Source organism: Miniopterus schreibersii (assembly GCF_964146895.1).
Source record: "Miniopterus schreibersii genome assembly, chromosome: 2".
NCBI lineage: Eukaryota > Metazoa > Chordata > Mammalia > Chiroptera > Miniopteridae > Miniopterus > Miniopterus schreibersii.
Genome location: NC_138102.1, coordinates 162349963 through 162365783, shown reverse-complemented (window position 1 = coordinate 162365783; position 15821 = coordinate 162349963). Strand labels below are relative to the sequence as shown.

The window sequence follows — 15821 nt, the reverse complement described above, 5'->3', positions numbered from 1 at the left end:
AGTAAGTTTAGCTGCAACAGGCTGGCCCAAGAAGGAAAGCATTTGGATTTTGAGGCATTTGGCATCAGTAATTTGATTTACAGATTGATGTTTTCATTTTATAATGAGTCTAAACCCCTTTGCTATTTTATCCAAACCGTTACACCTATACAATAACAGTGCCTGTGGGCATTTCTGGCATTTTCTTTTGATCATCGAGTACTAGCCTAATGTCATGAATCTCAGTTTTTCCTTTTCAGCAGTGCCATCAGCTCTCTGAAAAACAGAGGGTAATGTGATGGAGACAGATAGAGATTTTTTTCTTTAGGTAGCCAGATGGAGAGAAAACAAATAACTTCCATAAGTCAGTGTTGCTTGCCTTTAACAGTGGCCCATTAAGGAAGTGTTGCCTTTAACAGTGGCCCATTAAGGAAGCCCTTATTTTGTACACTGCTATGTCCCCAATTTATACAATAGTGCTAGCACATAGTAGGTGCTCAGTGACATTAGTTGAGTAGATGTTGAAGGATTGGGAAAGAGAATGGTTGGCTTGAGCACGGAGCTGTGAGCACAAGTCATACACAGTCCTGAGTTTGTAAGTGTGGTTTAGAGTTACTGCTGTGTGTTTGAAAACTGAAAGCAAGGCCAATTCCAAACAGGATTAAGGGGCCAGCCAGCTGGCCAGTTTCCCAGGGTGCTAATCCATAAGAGTCATTGAAACCACTGAAAATGTTCAGACAGAGAAAATTGTATTTACTAGAATTCCTCTACAGTATGTGATTGGGATTGGACGTAAGACATAGGTACGTGTTCTTATGTTCTCCAAACAGATATTCGCTGCTAAGGAGGGCAGGTCCAGTTAATTACAGATCTTTTGTTTAGTGAGTGAAGTATTCAGATATGGGGACAGAACTGAACTGTTTGGATGAGAGAGAATGCTGCCACCAGGGAACTTCTTACTCTGCCTCTGGGCAGATTTAAGCCTTTTTTTTTCCCCCTAAATAAATTAAAACCAACACTTAAAGGATATTAGTTTAAGGACATAAGATTGTAGCTTAGGCAGGGTGAATACAGATTTCAGTGTCTCTTTGAAGCCCTGGACCAGTTCTGCTTAATAGAGATATATAATTTAAAAAATTTTAATAGCCACATTAGCAAGTAAAAAGAAATGGGTGAAAATAATTATAGTATTAAATTTTATTTAGCCCAAAATAAATCCACAATATGTCATTTCAGTGTGTAATCCATATAAAAATTATTGGTGAGATATTTTACATTTTATTTTTTGTCCCAAGTTTTCTAAACCCCGTGTGTATTTCATACCTATAGCACATCTGGGCTTGGACTTGCCACTTTGCAAGTGCTCTGTAGCCACAGTGGTGAGTGACTGCCACATCGGACAGTATGGTCTCCGAATATGTACGAGGCAGAGTCAGTGACTCCCAGTTGGCATCACTGAGCTAGTCCTAAAAGGCCCTTAAATCAAAATTCTCTCTTTGGACAGAATGAAATTCTCAGCGTTGATACCACTCTTTAAAAATCTTTTTAAGGAAGTATGATGATAGATGTGTTGAAGTATTTTTCTTCAAAAATAATGCTTTAAGTAATTTAATGCTTGACTATGAATGCTATTCCTTTGATTAGCCTTATTACAGAGTAAAACATTATCCATAAATAACCATGTCTGTTTAGACCGATGACGGCTGAATGCTATGTTATAATCATTAGTGACGACTGGAGGGGAGGCCTGGAGCATGGGTGCCTTACTTGGGAAACCGCTCACAGAGAAGGCTGGGAGTGGCCTTTATTATTCTTATTTATTTATTTTACAGTGTTAATATACAGGTTTTAAGAAATCTAATAGCGCCCTAGCTGTTTTTGCTCAGTGGTTAGAATGTTGGCTTGTGGACAGAAGGGTCCTGGGTTCAGTTCTAGCCAAGGGCACGTACCTCGGTTGCAGGCTCGATTCCCAGGGGCATGTGCAGGATGTTTCTCCCCTCCCCCTCCCCTCCCCTCCCCTCCCCTCCCCTCCCCTCCCCTCCCCTCCCCTCCCCTCCCCTCCCCTCCCCTCCCCTCCCCTCCCCTCCCCTCCCCTCCCCTCCCCTCCCCTCCCCTCCCCTCCCCTCCCCTCCCCTCCCCTGTCTCTGAAAAGCAATGGGAAAAAAATACTTTGGTGAGGATTAACAAAAAATTAATTAATTAATTAATTAAAAAATCAAGAAATATAATGGCCATTCCGGAAAGTTGATGTGAGGAGTGGAAAAAAAGGGGACTCAAGACAGATAGCAGTAGCTGTGGAGCTAAGGAAAGGTATGAGTTAGGGATGCATGTGTCCTATTATTTTCTCCAGCATCTTAAAACATCACCACAAACTACACAATTAGCCTTTCAAAATATTTTGAAAGCACTGTTGATTACATTTACTAAATGGCGTTGGATTTGTAATATACCATGAAGAATTATCTTTTGAGACTCTGTCTCTATTCAAAGTACTAATTGTTTTATATTAGCCGATCCATTTATTGGTTAAAATATGTTGTGCATATCACTGAACAGGTTATCACTACCCTTACAATTATTGTGTTGGTCATGTATACATTCAAATTTTGCCATGAATGTTCTCTGGAAGAAAACATGGAATAAATATAAATAAACAAATGAAAAGTAGAGTCTTAGAAAATCATACATAAGTAAAAAGAGAATGTAGAGCTAGTAATTCCTCAATAACATACATTTAGGAGATCATAATACTTCAAGAAATAGTCACTGAGAACTGAAAAACTGACAGGAAACAAGAAACAGATATATTTATCCACAATCTGTCAAATGATCACTTCCTTGTTTTTTTTAAAAAACATGTCTTTATTGATTTCAGAGAGAGGAAGGGTGAGGGAGAGAGAGAGAGAGAAACATCTATGATGAGAAAGTCATTGATCGGCTGCCTCCTTCATGAGGGAATTGAGCCAACATCCCAGGCATGTGCCCCGACTGGGAATCGAACCACGATCTCCTGGATCATAGGTCGATGCTCAACTGCTGAGCCACACTGGCCGGGCCACTTCCTTGGTTTTTATCATCTTGTTCTCTCCATATCTACCTTATGTCTAACATTCTCATACAAACCACATACTCTCACTGGAAAAAATTTTCTTGAGACTAGTTTAGCTTGTAAAAGCAATTATGTATGTGTGGGTACATTCATATTTAAAATACTGATTCATTTTTTTCTCAAAATACAGAAGAAAATATAAAGTGGCTCCTATTTTTACCACCCTCTTTTTTATTATTAAGTAATAATGGGTATGATTGACAAATAAAATTTTATATCTTTAAAGTGTACAAGGTAATGATTTAATATACATCTACATTGTGAAATAATTACCTAGATCAAGATAAAGAGCACATCTATCACCTCACATAGTTAACTCTTTGTGTGTGTGTGTGTGTGTGTGTGTGTGTGTGTGTAGAATACTTAAGATGTAGTCTCAGTAACTTTCAAGTATACAGTACCATATTATGACCCTCTTGACTACTATGACAAATACATGTAATGACAAATAATATAAAGTATTATATAATGTTAGAAATTTTATATGAATGAAACTAGATTACAGCTTGTTCCCATGTACAAAAATTAATTAAACATGGATCAAAGACCTAAATATAAGATCTGAAACAATAAATTACATGGAAGAAAACATAGGTACTAAAATTATGGACTTACTTTTAGAGAACATTTTATGAACTTAACCCCAAAGGCAAAGGAAGTAAAGACAAAAATAAATGAATGGGGCTCTATCAGACTAAAAACTTCTGCACAGCAAAAGGCAACCAACCGAATGGGAGATGATATTTGCAAACAACAGCTCTGACAAGGGGTTGATATCCAAAATCTATAAAGAACTTGTGAAACTCAACAACAAACAAACAAATGAATAATCTAATTAAAAAATGAGCAGAGGACCTGAACAGACACCCCTCCCAAGAAGACATACAAACTGCCAACAGATGTATGAAAAGGTGTTCAACTTCCCTAGCTACTAGGGAAGTGCAAATCAAAACTAGGAGTAGCCTTTAGACCTGAGTTCAGGAAAGGGGTGATGGTCCAGATGATTATATACACTTGAGTTGTCAACTAATTGATAATTTTACTCGGTTAGTTTTACTTAGTGTTTACCCCCTTTCTCCCTCATGAACACTCCTTTTTTATTTTAAATTGAGATATAATTGCCATGAGATAAAACTGTTCACAGCGTTGTGCAGCCAACCTTCCCCACTATCTAATTTCAGAACCCTTGTTTTAATGACAGATCTAGGGCTCAGTTACCCCTAACTCTCTTTCCTTGATAACCTTCTTCAAAAGCAGGAGGAGGGAAGGGAGAGAGGAGAGAACTGAGAAGCGCATATTTTAGAAACCCACTTCTGAACTGTTAACTCTAAGTAGGTATTTGCAAACGCCCTCAGGAGCATGAATACAACGTTAAAAATTAGAGGCAGTGTAGAACCTGGTTTAGGAGGCATTCTGTTGTTTCCCAGTTTGACTCTTGGTCCAAAATGCTGACAGCATGGCCTTGTAAACAGTTAAGTTAAATAATCCTTTTTCCAAATTTGTAAAAAACAAGCATACATTTAGAGTTGTTCGAAAAATTAAACAATTTAAATCCACTCAAAAACAGATATCTGCATGGATGGGTAACTCATCTCCAGCATTATCACTAAAGTTCTGAAGCTCATGTCGAATAAGCTAAGTTTTAGAAGTGAAAGGGCATGTTAGACATAACTCAGGGACTGTTGTTTGTGGAAAGCGATTCCACCACATATCTTTGTATGGTTCACATAATTGTTTAAAATATTCTCCCAGGGACATTACTGTCAATTACCAAGTATTATATAGTCAGAGTCCCCACCTTGCGTTCCATTTGAATCACACTGTTTTTGCATTATTTTGAATGGCCATGTTTTTATTTTTATTGAGGCAAAGGCAGCCACAAGGAATGTGGTTATCATGAGCTAATCTTACCCCTGGGGTATTTGGGATATTTTCTGACTCTGAGATCGTGATTGCTTCCTGATTGCCATTGAGCCTGAACATGCTTTCCTGTGTAATTATGCGGCTCTGCCTCTCTCCTGTGATAGACTGGACCAACTGAGAAGTGTTTCCAGAGCTCGCGATTCAGATAGAAGAAAAGAACTGAGAGCAGGTGTTTTTATTTTTATTTTTTCCTTTTTACGCTTTTTTCCTCCTCTCTCTTTTAGAAAACATTTCCCCTCTTTTCCACAGGGTTAGCTATTACCTCTGGGTCATGTAAGGATGTCTTGGTGGTATCATTGGTCTCCAGACGGAGTGCTAGCATCATATTGATACCCCACAGGGACCTTCTGCTTTCATCTTGGGCCAGCTCTTCAACCAAAACATGGGGTCCTTATCTCTACCCAAATTATTTTCAGGCCTATGTTGAGTGAAAGAATATAATACCAAAGAATATGTTTTAATTTGGGGCTTCCTAATTCTGTACAGTATATACATATATATTTTAAAAAGGTGTCCTTGCCTGGACGGGAGTGACTCAGCTGGTTGAGCGTCATCCTGTGCACCGAAGGGTTGCCAACTGGACTCCTGGTCAGGGCACATAACTGGATTGTGAGTTCGATCCCTGGTTGGGGCACATACAGAAGGCAACTGATTGATGTTTCTCTCCCACATCAATGTTTCTCCCTCTCTCTCTCCCTCCCTCCCCCTCGCTCTCTCTTTCCTTTCTCGAAGCATGTACTCAATTGGGGATAAAATAAATAAACAAAATAAAATAAAATTTTAAAAAAGTATCCCCCGCTGGCCAGGAGGCTCAATTGATTAGAGCCTTGTCCCATAAACCGAAATTCGAGGATTCGGTTCCTGGTCAGGGCACGTAGCCAGGTTGGGGGTTCAGTCTTCTGCCAGGGTGCATACGAGAGGCAACCAGTCAATGTTTCTCTATAGCATCGCTGTTTCTCTCTCCCCTCCCCCTCTCTCTAAAATAGTAAAAATATATCCTGGGGTGAGGATTAAAAAAATAAAAGAGGTGTCCCATTGCCGATTGCAGGTATAAATTAGTATCAGAATTACCACACAAAACTCTATTGCTAACTTTAATCAGTAATTTTTCAGAGAATGATAGAAAACATAGTGCTAATGAGTAATGTGCCCAGAAGCTCTTATTATTGGGTTGGCATGAATTCCACTTAATGACAAGCTTTCTCAAGCAGCAGTTGATTTTAATCCTATTTTTCATTAGTGAAGTATAAAATGTTAATAATACCTTCCATTGTGCTGCTCTTTTGTAGCATAATAGCATATATCTTCCATGTTCACCCAGACTCTCTTTAAGATCCTACTAGTAACTTCCTATCTCATAAATAAGAGTTGTTCAGGAAATAAAAATGCATGTTTTCCCATTGTTAGCTATATGTTTTTCTAATAATCACATCTGAAGCTTATTATGCAGTAATAGCCTTAAGATATTATTATTTTTAAATGTACTACTTTGGTCTTAATACTAGTTTTTAATCTCTTCTTGTTTCTATGAAGTCTGAATGAGATTTTCAAAATTGAATAATAATTTGATCCGTTAATCTTTTGAAGCTAGTAATTTTATTTTCCTCTCTTTGCAGTCTCTGAGGTTCGCAAATGAATAGAGCTTCATTACTGCAGTCTGCATTTAATAACCATTATCCATTATCTTGTAATTAAGACTCCCTGTAACGAATCATGAGGACAATGCAAAAATACATAGTACATTTCTTTAATGAACTGGAAAATGTTCATCTTGTTCTATTTAGTAATGAGTTGCTGAATAGTCATTAAATCCACTGGAGAATAGAGCTAGATGGATTTTGAAGACTGTCTTGAGTTTGTGGTTAATCTATTAGAATTAAAATTTCATCTTCTATTTTTATCAACAGCTGATTAGAAGTCATTCTGTTTGACCAAATTGATTAGAAGACCATATACAAGGGCAGCTGTTGTTTAATGAAAGTTTTTAATGAAACTGTACCATGGAGACTTGTAATTATGGGCCTTAGAAAAGCTTTGAGTTGCTTTAGACCACAAAAAAAGTATTGTGCTAGGGATTTCAAATTAGGAAAATAAAAAAATACAATTTAATATAATACTATAAATTTATTATTAATTTTAATTTCAACTAATTACAGTTGAATACTAGTCTATTTAATGTGTTACTTTGGACTTTCCAGGCCTTTCATCTCCTAAGTCATTTCATTGAAATTGTGGGCACTGATGAAAGAACCTTTATATGGATAGCTATTCTAACTGTGAGATATTTTCTCATAAGGTTTTTTCCCCAAGCTGAGCAGAAGTGAGTTTGGTTGATGTTGGATTTACATAAACTCTGAGGAGAGTCTGTGGTGTTCTATGGTGTTGGATATTTGAAATCTAGCATTTATTTCTCCAAGGTAATTTTGTTTTAGCAGACGGGCAAAGGAAGCAATATTAAAGTAAGAAGTAAAACAAAAGTGTATACCCACTTAGTCCCATTGGAAAATCTATTGTTCTATTGATGGTAGTATAATACTAATGTACTTTCTAAGGTTTTTTGTGTAATTAAAGCTAGGTCTTATTCCTGGGTATAAAGAAATAGCCAGTGGTTCCTGCTCATCTGCACTGCTATGTTAATCTCTTGTGTGGTCTCTGACTCTCCATTGTCTTTCCTCCACCTATCTAATGAGACACCAAATTTAGCATCTTAAACACTAATTTCAAGTGATCAGACCTCATGTTGCCTAAGGGAACCTTTATAGTCATGTGTTCAAAAACACCCAGTGACACACACACACTCCAAATAGTACCATCCCCCAACCCCCATGCTCCCTGCTCCTCACAGAGATTCCTTAGATGGATCCATTTATTATTCTTTGGATGTGTCTTATACTTTCTGTGCTTGTCATGTTTCTTCTAATGGTGGTGTTCTCCTATCTGCCCTCTCTTCTTTGCATTTTATTTCTCCTTCAAGGTTTATACCAAATTCTATGTGTCACATGTCATTCTAGATAAAGTGAATCTCCGACTCTTTCCAATTCTTCTTGACTGTAATAGTTTCTTGGCATATGTCTAAAATACCTTAAATACCATATATAATTTATATCTCCATCCATACTTGATTTTCTTGTCTTAATATTTAAGGACTTCTGGTTTCCACTTTAACATGTGAAGAATTTGGAAGTTGTCATTCCTGTCCTTTAGAACATGAAAAAGCTGAATAAATGGAAAATCAATGACTTTTCTAAGACCCATCAAAGAACTTAAGTAGCAGGGCAAACTGCCACCTTGAAATCTGGAGAGACAGGCGAGTCTTGAGGGTCACAATCAAGATTTGCTTACCTGCTAGAGCCATAGACTGGTAGGAACACTTAAATAGTAAATTTGACAAATTGTTGGAAGCTGACTGTTACCCCAGTACCTTTGTGAGTTTTACCTCTAGGAGCCCCAGATGCTCACAGTGAAGAGCCAAGAAAGATCCCCTCTTGGTTCTGGCAGGGGTAGCGGAAGATAATCATCGTAAAATATGCCTAGAGTGTTCTTAATAAAGGCCTGAAAACTTTACTGCAGTCTTACCTGGGAGGGCATTTTTTCTTCAAGTCTTCCTACTTCACCAAAGTGGGGAAGAAAAGCTAGGACACACTTGTGAGAGTTACAGCCCCAGGGACACAGGCCCACTAAAAGACTGAAATTTAATTATAAGATTATAAAATACTTCCTCTCCGCCATACATTACCACCACACTAACAAGGCTCCAATAATCCTATGGATTATGTGACAGCTAAAAGAAAAAAAACATAGGCCCTCTGAGGAGAAATATTTAGGAAGCCCAAAGAAAACAGGGAAGAAAAGAACCAAAGATACTATAGGATTTGAAGACTCTGGTACCTGTGGCTATAGCAAACATTAATCACAGCCCAACTCCTAGCTAGATTAAAATCTCACACCAAAGGCCTGTTTATGTAATAGTTATATCATATTATTCAATATATCATGTCTGGCTTTCAACTAAAATTACAAGAGATGCTAAAAGGCAAGAAAAAACACAGTCTTTAGAAACAAAACAAGCATTAGAATCATTCAAATATAACAGAGATGTTGTAATTATCAGAAAGAGAAATTTAAAATAGCTATGAATAATATGTTAGTGACTCCAATGTAAAAAATAGACAGGATGAGAAAATGATAGATAATGTAAGCAGAATGATGGGACCTCTAAGAAATAATCAAAAGGAAATGCTAGAAATAAAAAATATTGCAACAGAAGTGAAGAATGCCTTATGGGCTCATCAGTAAGGAAGATTGAGCCCATTAGTAGATGGGCTTACCAGTAGACTGTGGAAAGAATCAGTGACCATGAAGGTGTGACATATGTGTAACTGGAATACCAGAAGAAAAAAAAGAAAATGGAGCAGACAATGTATTTGAAGCAGTAATGGCCAAGAATTTTCCAAAATTAATGACAGATGCCAAACCACAGATCTAGGAATTTCAAAGAACACCTAGTGGGATAAATATTTTAAAATTTACACTTAGATATATTATATTCAAATTGAAGAAAACCAAGGGCAAATAGAAAATCTTGGAAAAAGAGAAAGAAAATACCTTACCTATAGAAGTAAAAGGAAATAATTACAGTGGTCTTCTCATTAGAAACCATCTCAGCAAGAAGTGAATAGGATGAAATAAAGTGTTAAGAGAAAAGTTATCAACATTGTAGATATTAATTCAACAAAATCAATAACTTTAAATGGTAATCATCTAAATATAGCAATTAGAAGAAGATTGTCAAAAAAGAAGATTCTACAATGCAAAAACATTGCCTAGAGAGAAATTTTAAACATTAGGGGATTCCAGGATAGAATGCAGACTGTAACCAAAGACTCTAACTGTATTTCAAATGTGTGAGACAGCCTCACTGAAGGAGGTGGGAGAAAAAAGTGCTGACCTAAGTAACTTTATAAATGAGTGTAGTCTGTAAAGCTAAAGGCAAAGAAACTGCACATTAGCACTGAACTGGCATTGATAGAGTTGTTTCCATTGATGGTATGGTTAACAATTCTGAAAGCATTATACATGGTTACCGGATGTGAACAATTAATAAATGGGTGGCAGATGGCAGGTGCCAGGTTCCTCACTGTTGGAGTGGGAATTTACAGATAAGGAAGGGGAGAGGGCTAGAATGATCCATATGGTAACAGGTGAAGTAATATAGGGATAGATAGTTACATCTGGAATTACTTACAGATATGTATAGATATATAAATGGGTTCGTATACATGCATATATTTCCTTGCTGAATAGCTGAGAGGGCCTAAAAGCAAAACCCTATATTAGCAATGAGTACACCTAGCACCAAGATCTTGGTTTCCAGTACCATTCTCCAATAGAAGGAGCAAGGGCTCTTTGGAGAAATGGCTTATTCCAGGACTGGGGTAGAAAACATACACGGTGAGCCTGGGGCATTTGTTAATAACAGAAAGTGCTTGAAAAACAGAAAGTTCACATAATGGGGGTGTGCAAAGAAATACAGGAAGTAACTGAAAGAGCTCTGAATGGCCAAAGCTAGAACCATTTGAGCAACAAAATGAAGTAATACTGGGTTATAAACCCAAGTATAAAATAAATATCTTTTGTGCTGATATGAATAAATGATTGTAAGTGAATGAATGAATGAATGAATGAAGAAACAACTCTCCCATGCAAGAAATTCCAAATAATTTATGTAGTCTCCCCTAAAGGAGGTGGATTGTAACTCCCAATTCCTTGAGTGTAGGACACACATAAGGACTTCTTTCCAAAGCATACAATATTGAAAATAGGAAAAGGGGGGCAATTTTACAGTGGAGAAACCTGGCAAACGCTACCTCCACCAGGTGTTCAAGGTCAACATCAACCTGTGGTACGTCATGTTGATAGTGACGTGGTAAAAAAGGCATGTTACCTCTATGGTCTTCCTCCCCAGAAACCCATAACCCCAGTGTAATCATGAGTAAAACATCAGACAAGTCCCAACTGAGGGAAATTTTACAAAATACCCAATTAGTACTCCTCAAAACTGTTAAGGTCATCAAAATAAGGAAAGTCTAAGAAACTGTCACATTCAAGAGGAGCTTATGGGGACATGACAACTGTATTATAGTAGTGTGGAAGAGACTGGATTCTGAGTAAAACTAAGGAAATTTAAAATATGGATTTTGGTTAATAATAATATGTCAATATTGATTTATTAATTGTAACAAATGTACCATACTAATATAAGTTGTTGATAATAGGGGAAACTGGGTATGAGATATATGGAAACTCTCTGTACTACTTTTACAGTATATCTGTAGATCTAAATCTGTCCTAAAATTAAAAGTTTATTTAAAAATAAATAAATAAACCAATATTTGTTTCTGAGCCATTTACCCAGCTTTGATAGTGGGCCTGGAGTGAAACCCCAATCTGTGTTCCCTTCCCCAATAGTCAGTCAAAGGTGGAAAATAGTTTGCTTTTTCTTGGTAGCTGTGGCCACACATCCATCCATCTAAAATTTATTTATTGAGCTTCTTACATGTGTCATATTCTAGGGACATGGGTAAGAAAGATTAGCACCTGCCCTCAGACCTGCTTACAATACAGCCAGGAAAGGGAGACGGATAATGTGTTGGCTGCTGTTACTACTCCCAGACTACTCTTGCTACCACTGTAGGTGTTCTGCTCTGCTCCTCCCAAATATGTTAGGGGAGTCTCCTTCTTTACCCTGCCTCCAAACTCATCCAAGGGAGATCGGCTCTTTTGGTTAACTTTAGATAGTATGCTTTTTAAGTGACCATCTTTTTTTAGGCCTCCAAATTTGGTCTCTGTCTTTTATATTAATAATCTTTTTCAAGATGCTTAAAAATTCAGATGATATCCAGTGTTGTACCTAAAAGCCTCCTAGTGAATCCAAAGACAGTGTGGCATATTAGAAAATACATCTTGGTCTCATTGTAAATTTGTTTGGGATGTTCCCCTCACCTTCTTGCATCTATTTGGAGGCTTTAATCTGTTCTCTTTGATTGTCTTCTGATGCTGTTGGAGCCAGGTTCTATTGGTTCATTTATTAATCAACTTAGCACATGCCCACTTCAGGGCTTTTGCACTTGTTCTTTCCCTGCTTGTAAAGCTCTTTTCACAGATTCCCTTTATTTAGTCTTTAAATTTCACTCACCAGAGATGCCTTTATGAGGACTCTATTTAAATATAGCTCTCTCTCCCCAAGCCCATCATTCTCTCTCATGACTTTGCTTATTTATTTCATAGCACTTTTCTCTACCTGGCTTTTGTTATATATTTATTTGTTTATTGTCTTTCTCTTCTAGAAATTATCACAAGGGCAAGAACTTTATCTTTTTTGTTTAGTGTGCTATTCCCAGCATCTAGAACAGTCTAGAACATAGCAAGCACTTAGTAAATATTTGTTGAATGAATGCATACATGACAAGTATGTCTCCATTTCTCCCAACTGGGCCTACCTGCAGACCTAAAGAAGAGCAGCCTTCCAATGCCCTGTTCTGATATGTCAGAATTCCTGTGGCTTTCTACAGATTGCAACCTTACCTAGGTCTTTGCTCCATTCATATTTGTATAACACTTGACAGTTTTCTGAGTGCTTTCATATAGATTGTCTCTTCTGATTCCACTATGAATCATAGCCAGCGAAAATTTTCAGATCTAACTTACAGATGGAAGAGACTAGGAGATGGAATTTGCAAAGTAAATTTCGGAGCCCGGAAGGCTCGTGGGTTCGATTCTGGTCAAGGGCATGTACCTCCGTTGCACCAGCCACGGTCAGGATGCGTGCAGGAGGCAACCAATCAGTGCGTCTCTCTCACATTGTAGTTTCTCCCCCCCCCACTTCCCCCACTCTCTGTAAGAAATCAGTGGAAAAAATACCCTCTAATGAGGATAAACAGAACAGAGTAAAACAAAATTTTCAGAGCCAGATATGCTGACTTCTAGTTCATCAAATGATTGCCCAGATTATGTTTCATCTCCACTTGCGGATAGAATGTATATGGTTTTGAGGGCAAGGGTTCCAATTACTTGTTTTTATATTTTTCATGGTGCCTTATACATAGTGCACTTACTAAAGGTGTATCAATTGGAACCTTTCAATTCACAGAAGAGTCATGGATGTATCTTTTCCAGTTGCAGCTAGAGGGTAAAGTTTTGGCCACTTTTTCCTTCCATTTTCATTAACCACTTCTTTGATAGACCTTGAGAGAATGTCAGAGACTTCCCTTACCTGTGGATCCACAGATTCAGTGGGCTGGGGCCGTAAATTTGCATAGGAACCTTGTTGATACTCAGATTCAGGTTCAGTTGGTCCAGCGTAGGGCCTGAGAAGTCTGCATTTTTAACAGGCTCCCTGGTGGTACCCATGCTGTTGACCTGGGGTCCACACTTTGAGTGTTTCGGGAGTAGGTAACCACATGCAAGACGATCTCTGTTTGGCTGGCTGACTGTGTGACCCTAGGTAAGTTTCATGGAGATACTGTAGCATATTGGGTAAGCTGTATTGCTTTGGTTAAACTTCTACCTCCTGTGCTTACTAGGTAACCTCAAGCAAGTTACTTGACTTTTTGTGCCTCAATGTCCTCTTTAAAAAATGGGGGATCATATTAGCACTTAACTTTTAAGGCTGTCATGATAATTGACTGGGTCAGTACTTTTAGAGCACCTAGGAAAGTGCACAGTGCATCGCCCTCAGCGAATCTTAACTTTATTATTGTTTGTCTCCTTGTGTTACTCTGTGAAACTACATCAATAGAAGATATATTTGAGAGACAGGAAGTTGTTTAAAATACTTGAAGTTATGAAAGAGCATGGCGCCTTTCATGAAAGTCCTGATCTGGTTGGGAGACAGTGCCTTTGTAACAAGCAAGGCAGTGGAAATCGGCTAATGGTGATTCGTCTTGTGTTGGCACAGCTGTTCCAAGCACTTTCTATCAAGCATAAGGAAATGAGGGAAAATGAGGTGGCAGCCCAGTTTTGTAGTAAAGTGTTATATGATGGTAAGCACAGGGAATAAAATTGTTTTATTCATCTCAGTTATGCATTAAATAAACCAGCTTGATTTTAATCAGTGATATGGAAATATAGAGGCAAGAGCCCCGGGGTTTCCTGGGAATCCATTTGGTTGCTTAATTTAATTCATTTTATCCTAAGGAGAAGAAAAAGTATGGAAAGAATTATTTTAAAGAGATATTATTTATTTATTTATTTTAGTTTTTTAACTAATTCATGAAAAATAAAGCTGTGTTCCTCAGGAAAAAAAAAATTGTTCACAACTCATTTCTCCCACTGACTCAAAAGTGTGAAAAATAAGGTTTTAAATTAACATGCAATGTTTCTTCCTTTTGTTTTAGGATCCGATTTTATTAAGACTTCTACTGGAAAAGAAACGGTAAATGCCACCTTCCCGGTAGCTATAGTGATGCTACGGGCTATTAGAGATTTCTTCTGGAAAACTGGAAACAAGGTATATTATTCCAGCACGTCTTTCTCTGGAGTAAAGATAATGTTATTTATAATACAAGTTACAGCCTCGATAACTGTCTTCATATGCAGAAGGTGCGAATGAGTTATACCCTTATTAAGATAAATGTTTAATTTACTTTTCATCACAAAAGAACACATTCATGGAGGAAAATGCGCGATTAACAGAAAGTGAGTGTGAGTGTGGGAGTAAGTACATGTGAGCAAGACGTAAACTTACTTTATGTTCTTTTCTTCACTGAAGACAATTTTATCACTGACAAGAAAGTCCTAAATGGGTTCTTTAATGAACTAATTCTGCTGCAACACAGAGGCTTTCTGGTAAGGCATTGGCCACCGAAAACAGGTTAATGCAAAAATTAAACTTCCTTGAGGAACGGAAAGAATTGCAGAGTAACATTTATTGAATGATAAGCTGTGGTGGTGATATGAAAAGTATGCAATATAATGGGAAATAATCTTTTCCTGTCATTATTGAAGGACACACATAAATTGGTTTTTCTGTTGGGAAACCCCCGGTCCAGAAAAACTTATTACTTTTAATAATATGAGGTGAAGAGAAAATTCTTGAGGAGATGAACTTATTAAACAAAATAATGAAATGCTGCGAAACAGCAGGGAAAAGGTAGCTAGACGTTATATAGCTCTTGAATTAAATATCCATTTTTGCGTTTTATGGCAGTTAGATGTGCTCTTTGGAAGACTGTTAAGCTGAGGAGGGTATAGGCTAGCTTTTGTCAGCTTTTCGAAAAATAATACATATTTTTTGAAACATGAAGTTAAAAGAAAAAATGCGTATGAGGTGTTTTTTAAAATGAGTTTGCATTTTCCTTTTCACTTCAAGTTGCTTGTTTAGTTGCAAATTATCTCAAAGGATTTTTTTTACATCATTGGAGAGAAAGGTAATTTTTTCTTTTTTTAATGAGATTTTGCCTTCCTCAAAACACATCTTTTAAAACCAATCTCTTGATTTCTGCCGAATAGAAACCCCTCAAAAAATACCTTTAATCCTTTGCCAACTGCATGTGATGACTTTATATGTGACTGTAGCTTCTGCTTATTTTGGAATCGGAGACCTTTTGGAGAATGTACTGTGTTTGAGAGGAAATGAACTCCTTCCAGAATTTTCTCCTTCAGAATAACTTCATATCTTATAAAAGTACAAAATAGGTTAAGTGCCTACTGTCACCTACATGTGAAATTGACCCAACTGGAATATCCTCTACTTTGTAGAGAATCCAAATTTTTAAAAAATTAAGTAAATCTATAAAAAAAAATGAGAGAA

At 37.3% G+C, this 15821-nt stretch overlaps 1 protein-coding gene across 1 annotated transcript in view; it reads left to right on the top strand.

Moving 5' to 3' along the window:
* The window catches only part of DERA (deoxyribose-phosphate aldolase), an 83087-nt gene that overhangs the window by 64008 nt on the left and 3258 nt on the right, over nucleotides 1-15821 (top strand). The window contains exon 7 of the mRNA XM_081129746.1: nucleotides 14407-14519. Coding sequence (XP_080985872.1) covers nucleotides 14407-14519 — 113 coding nt within the window. The remainder of the gene's footprint in view (nucleotides 1-14406; nucleotides 14520-15821) is intronic.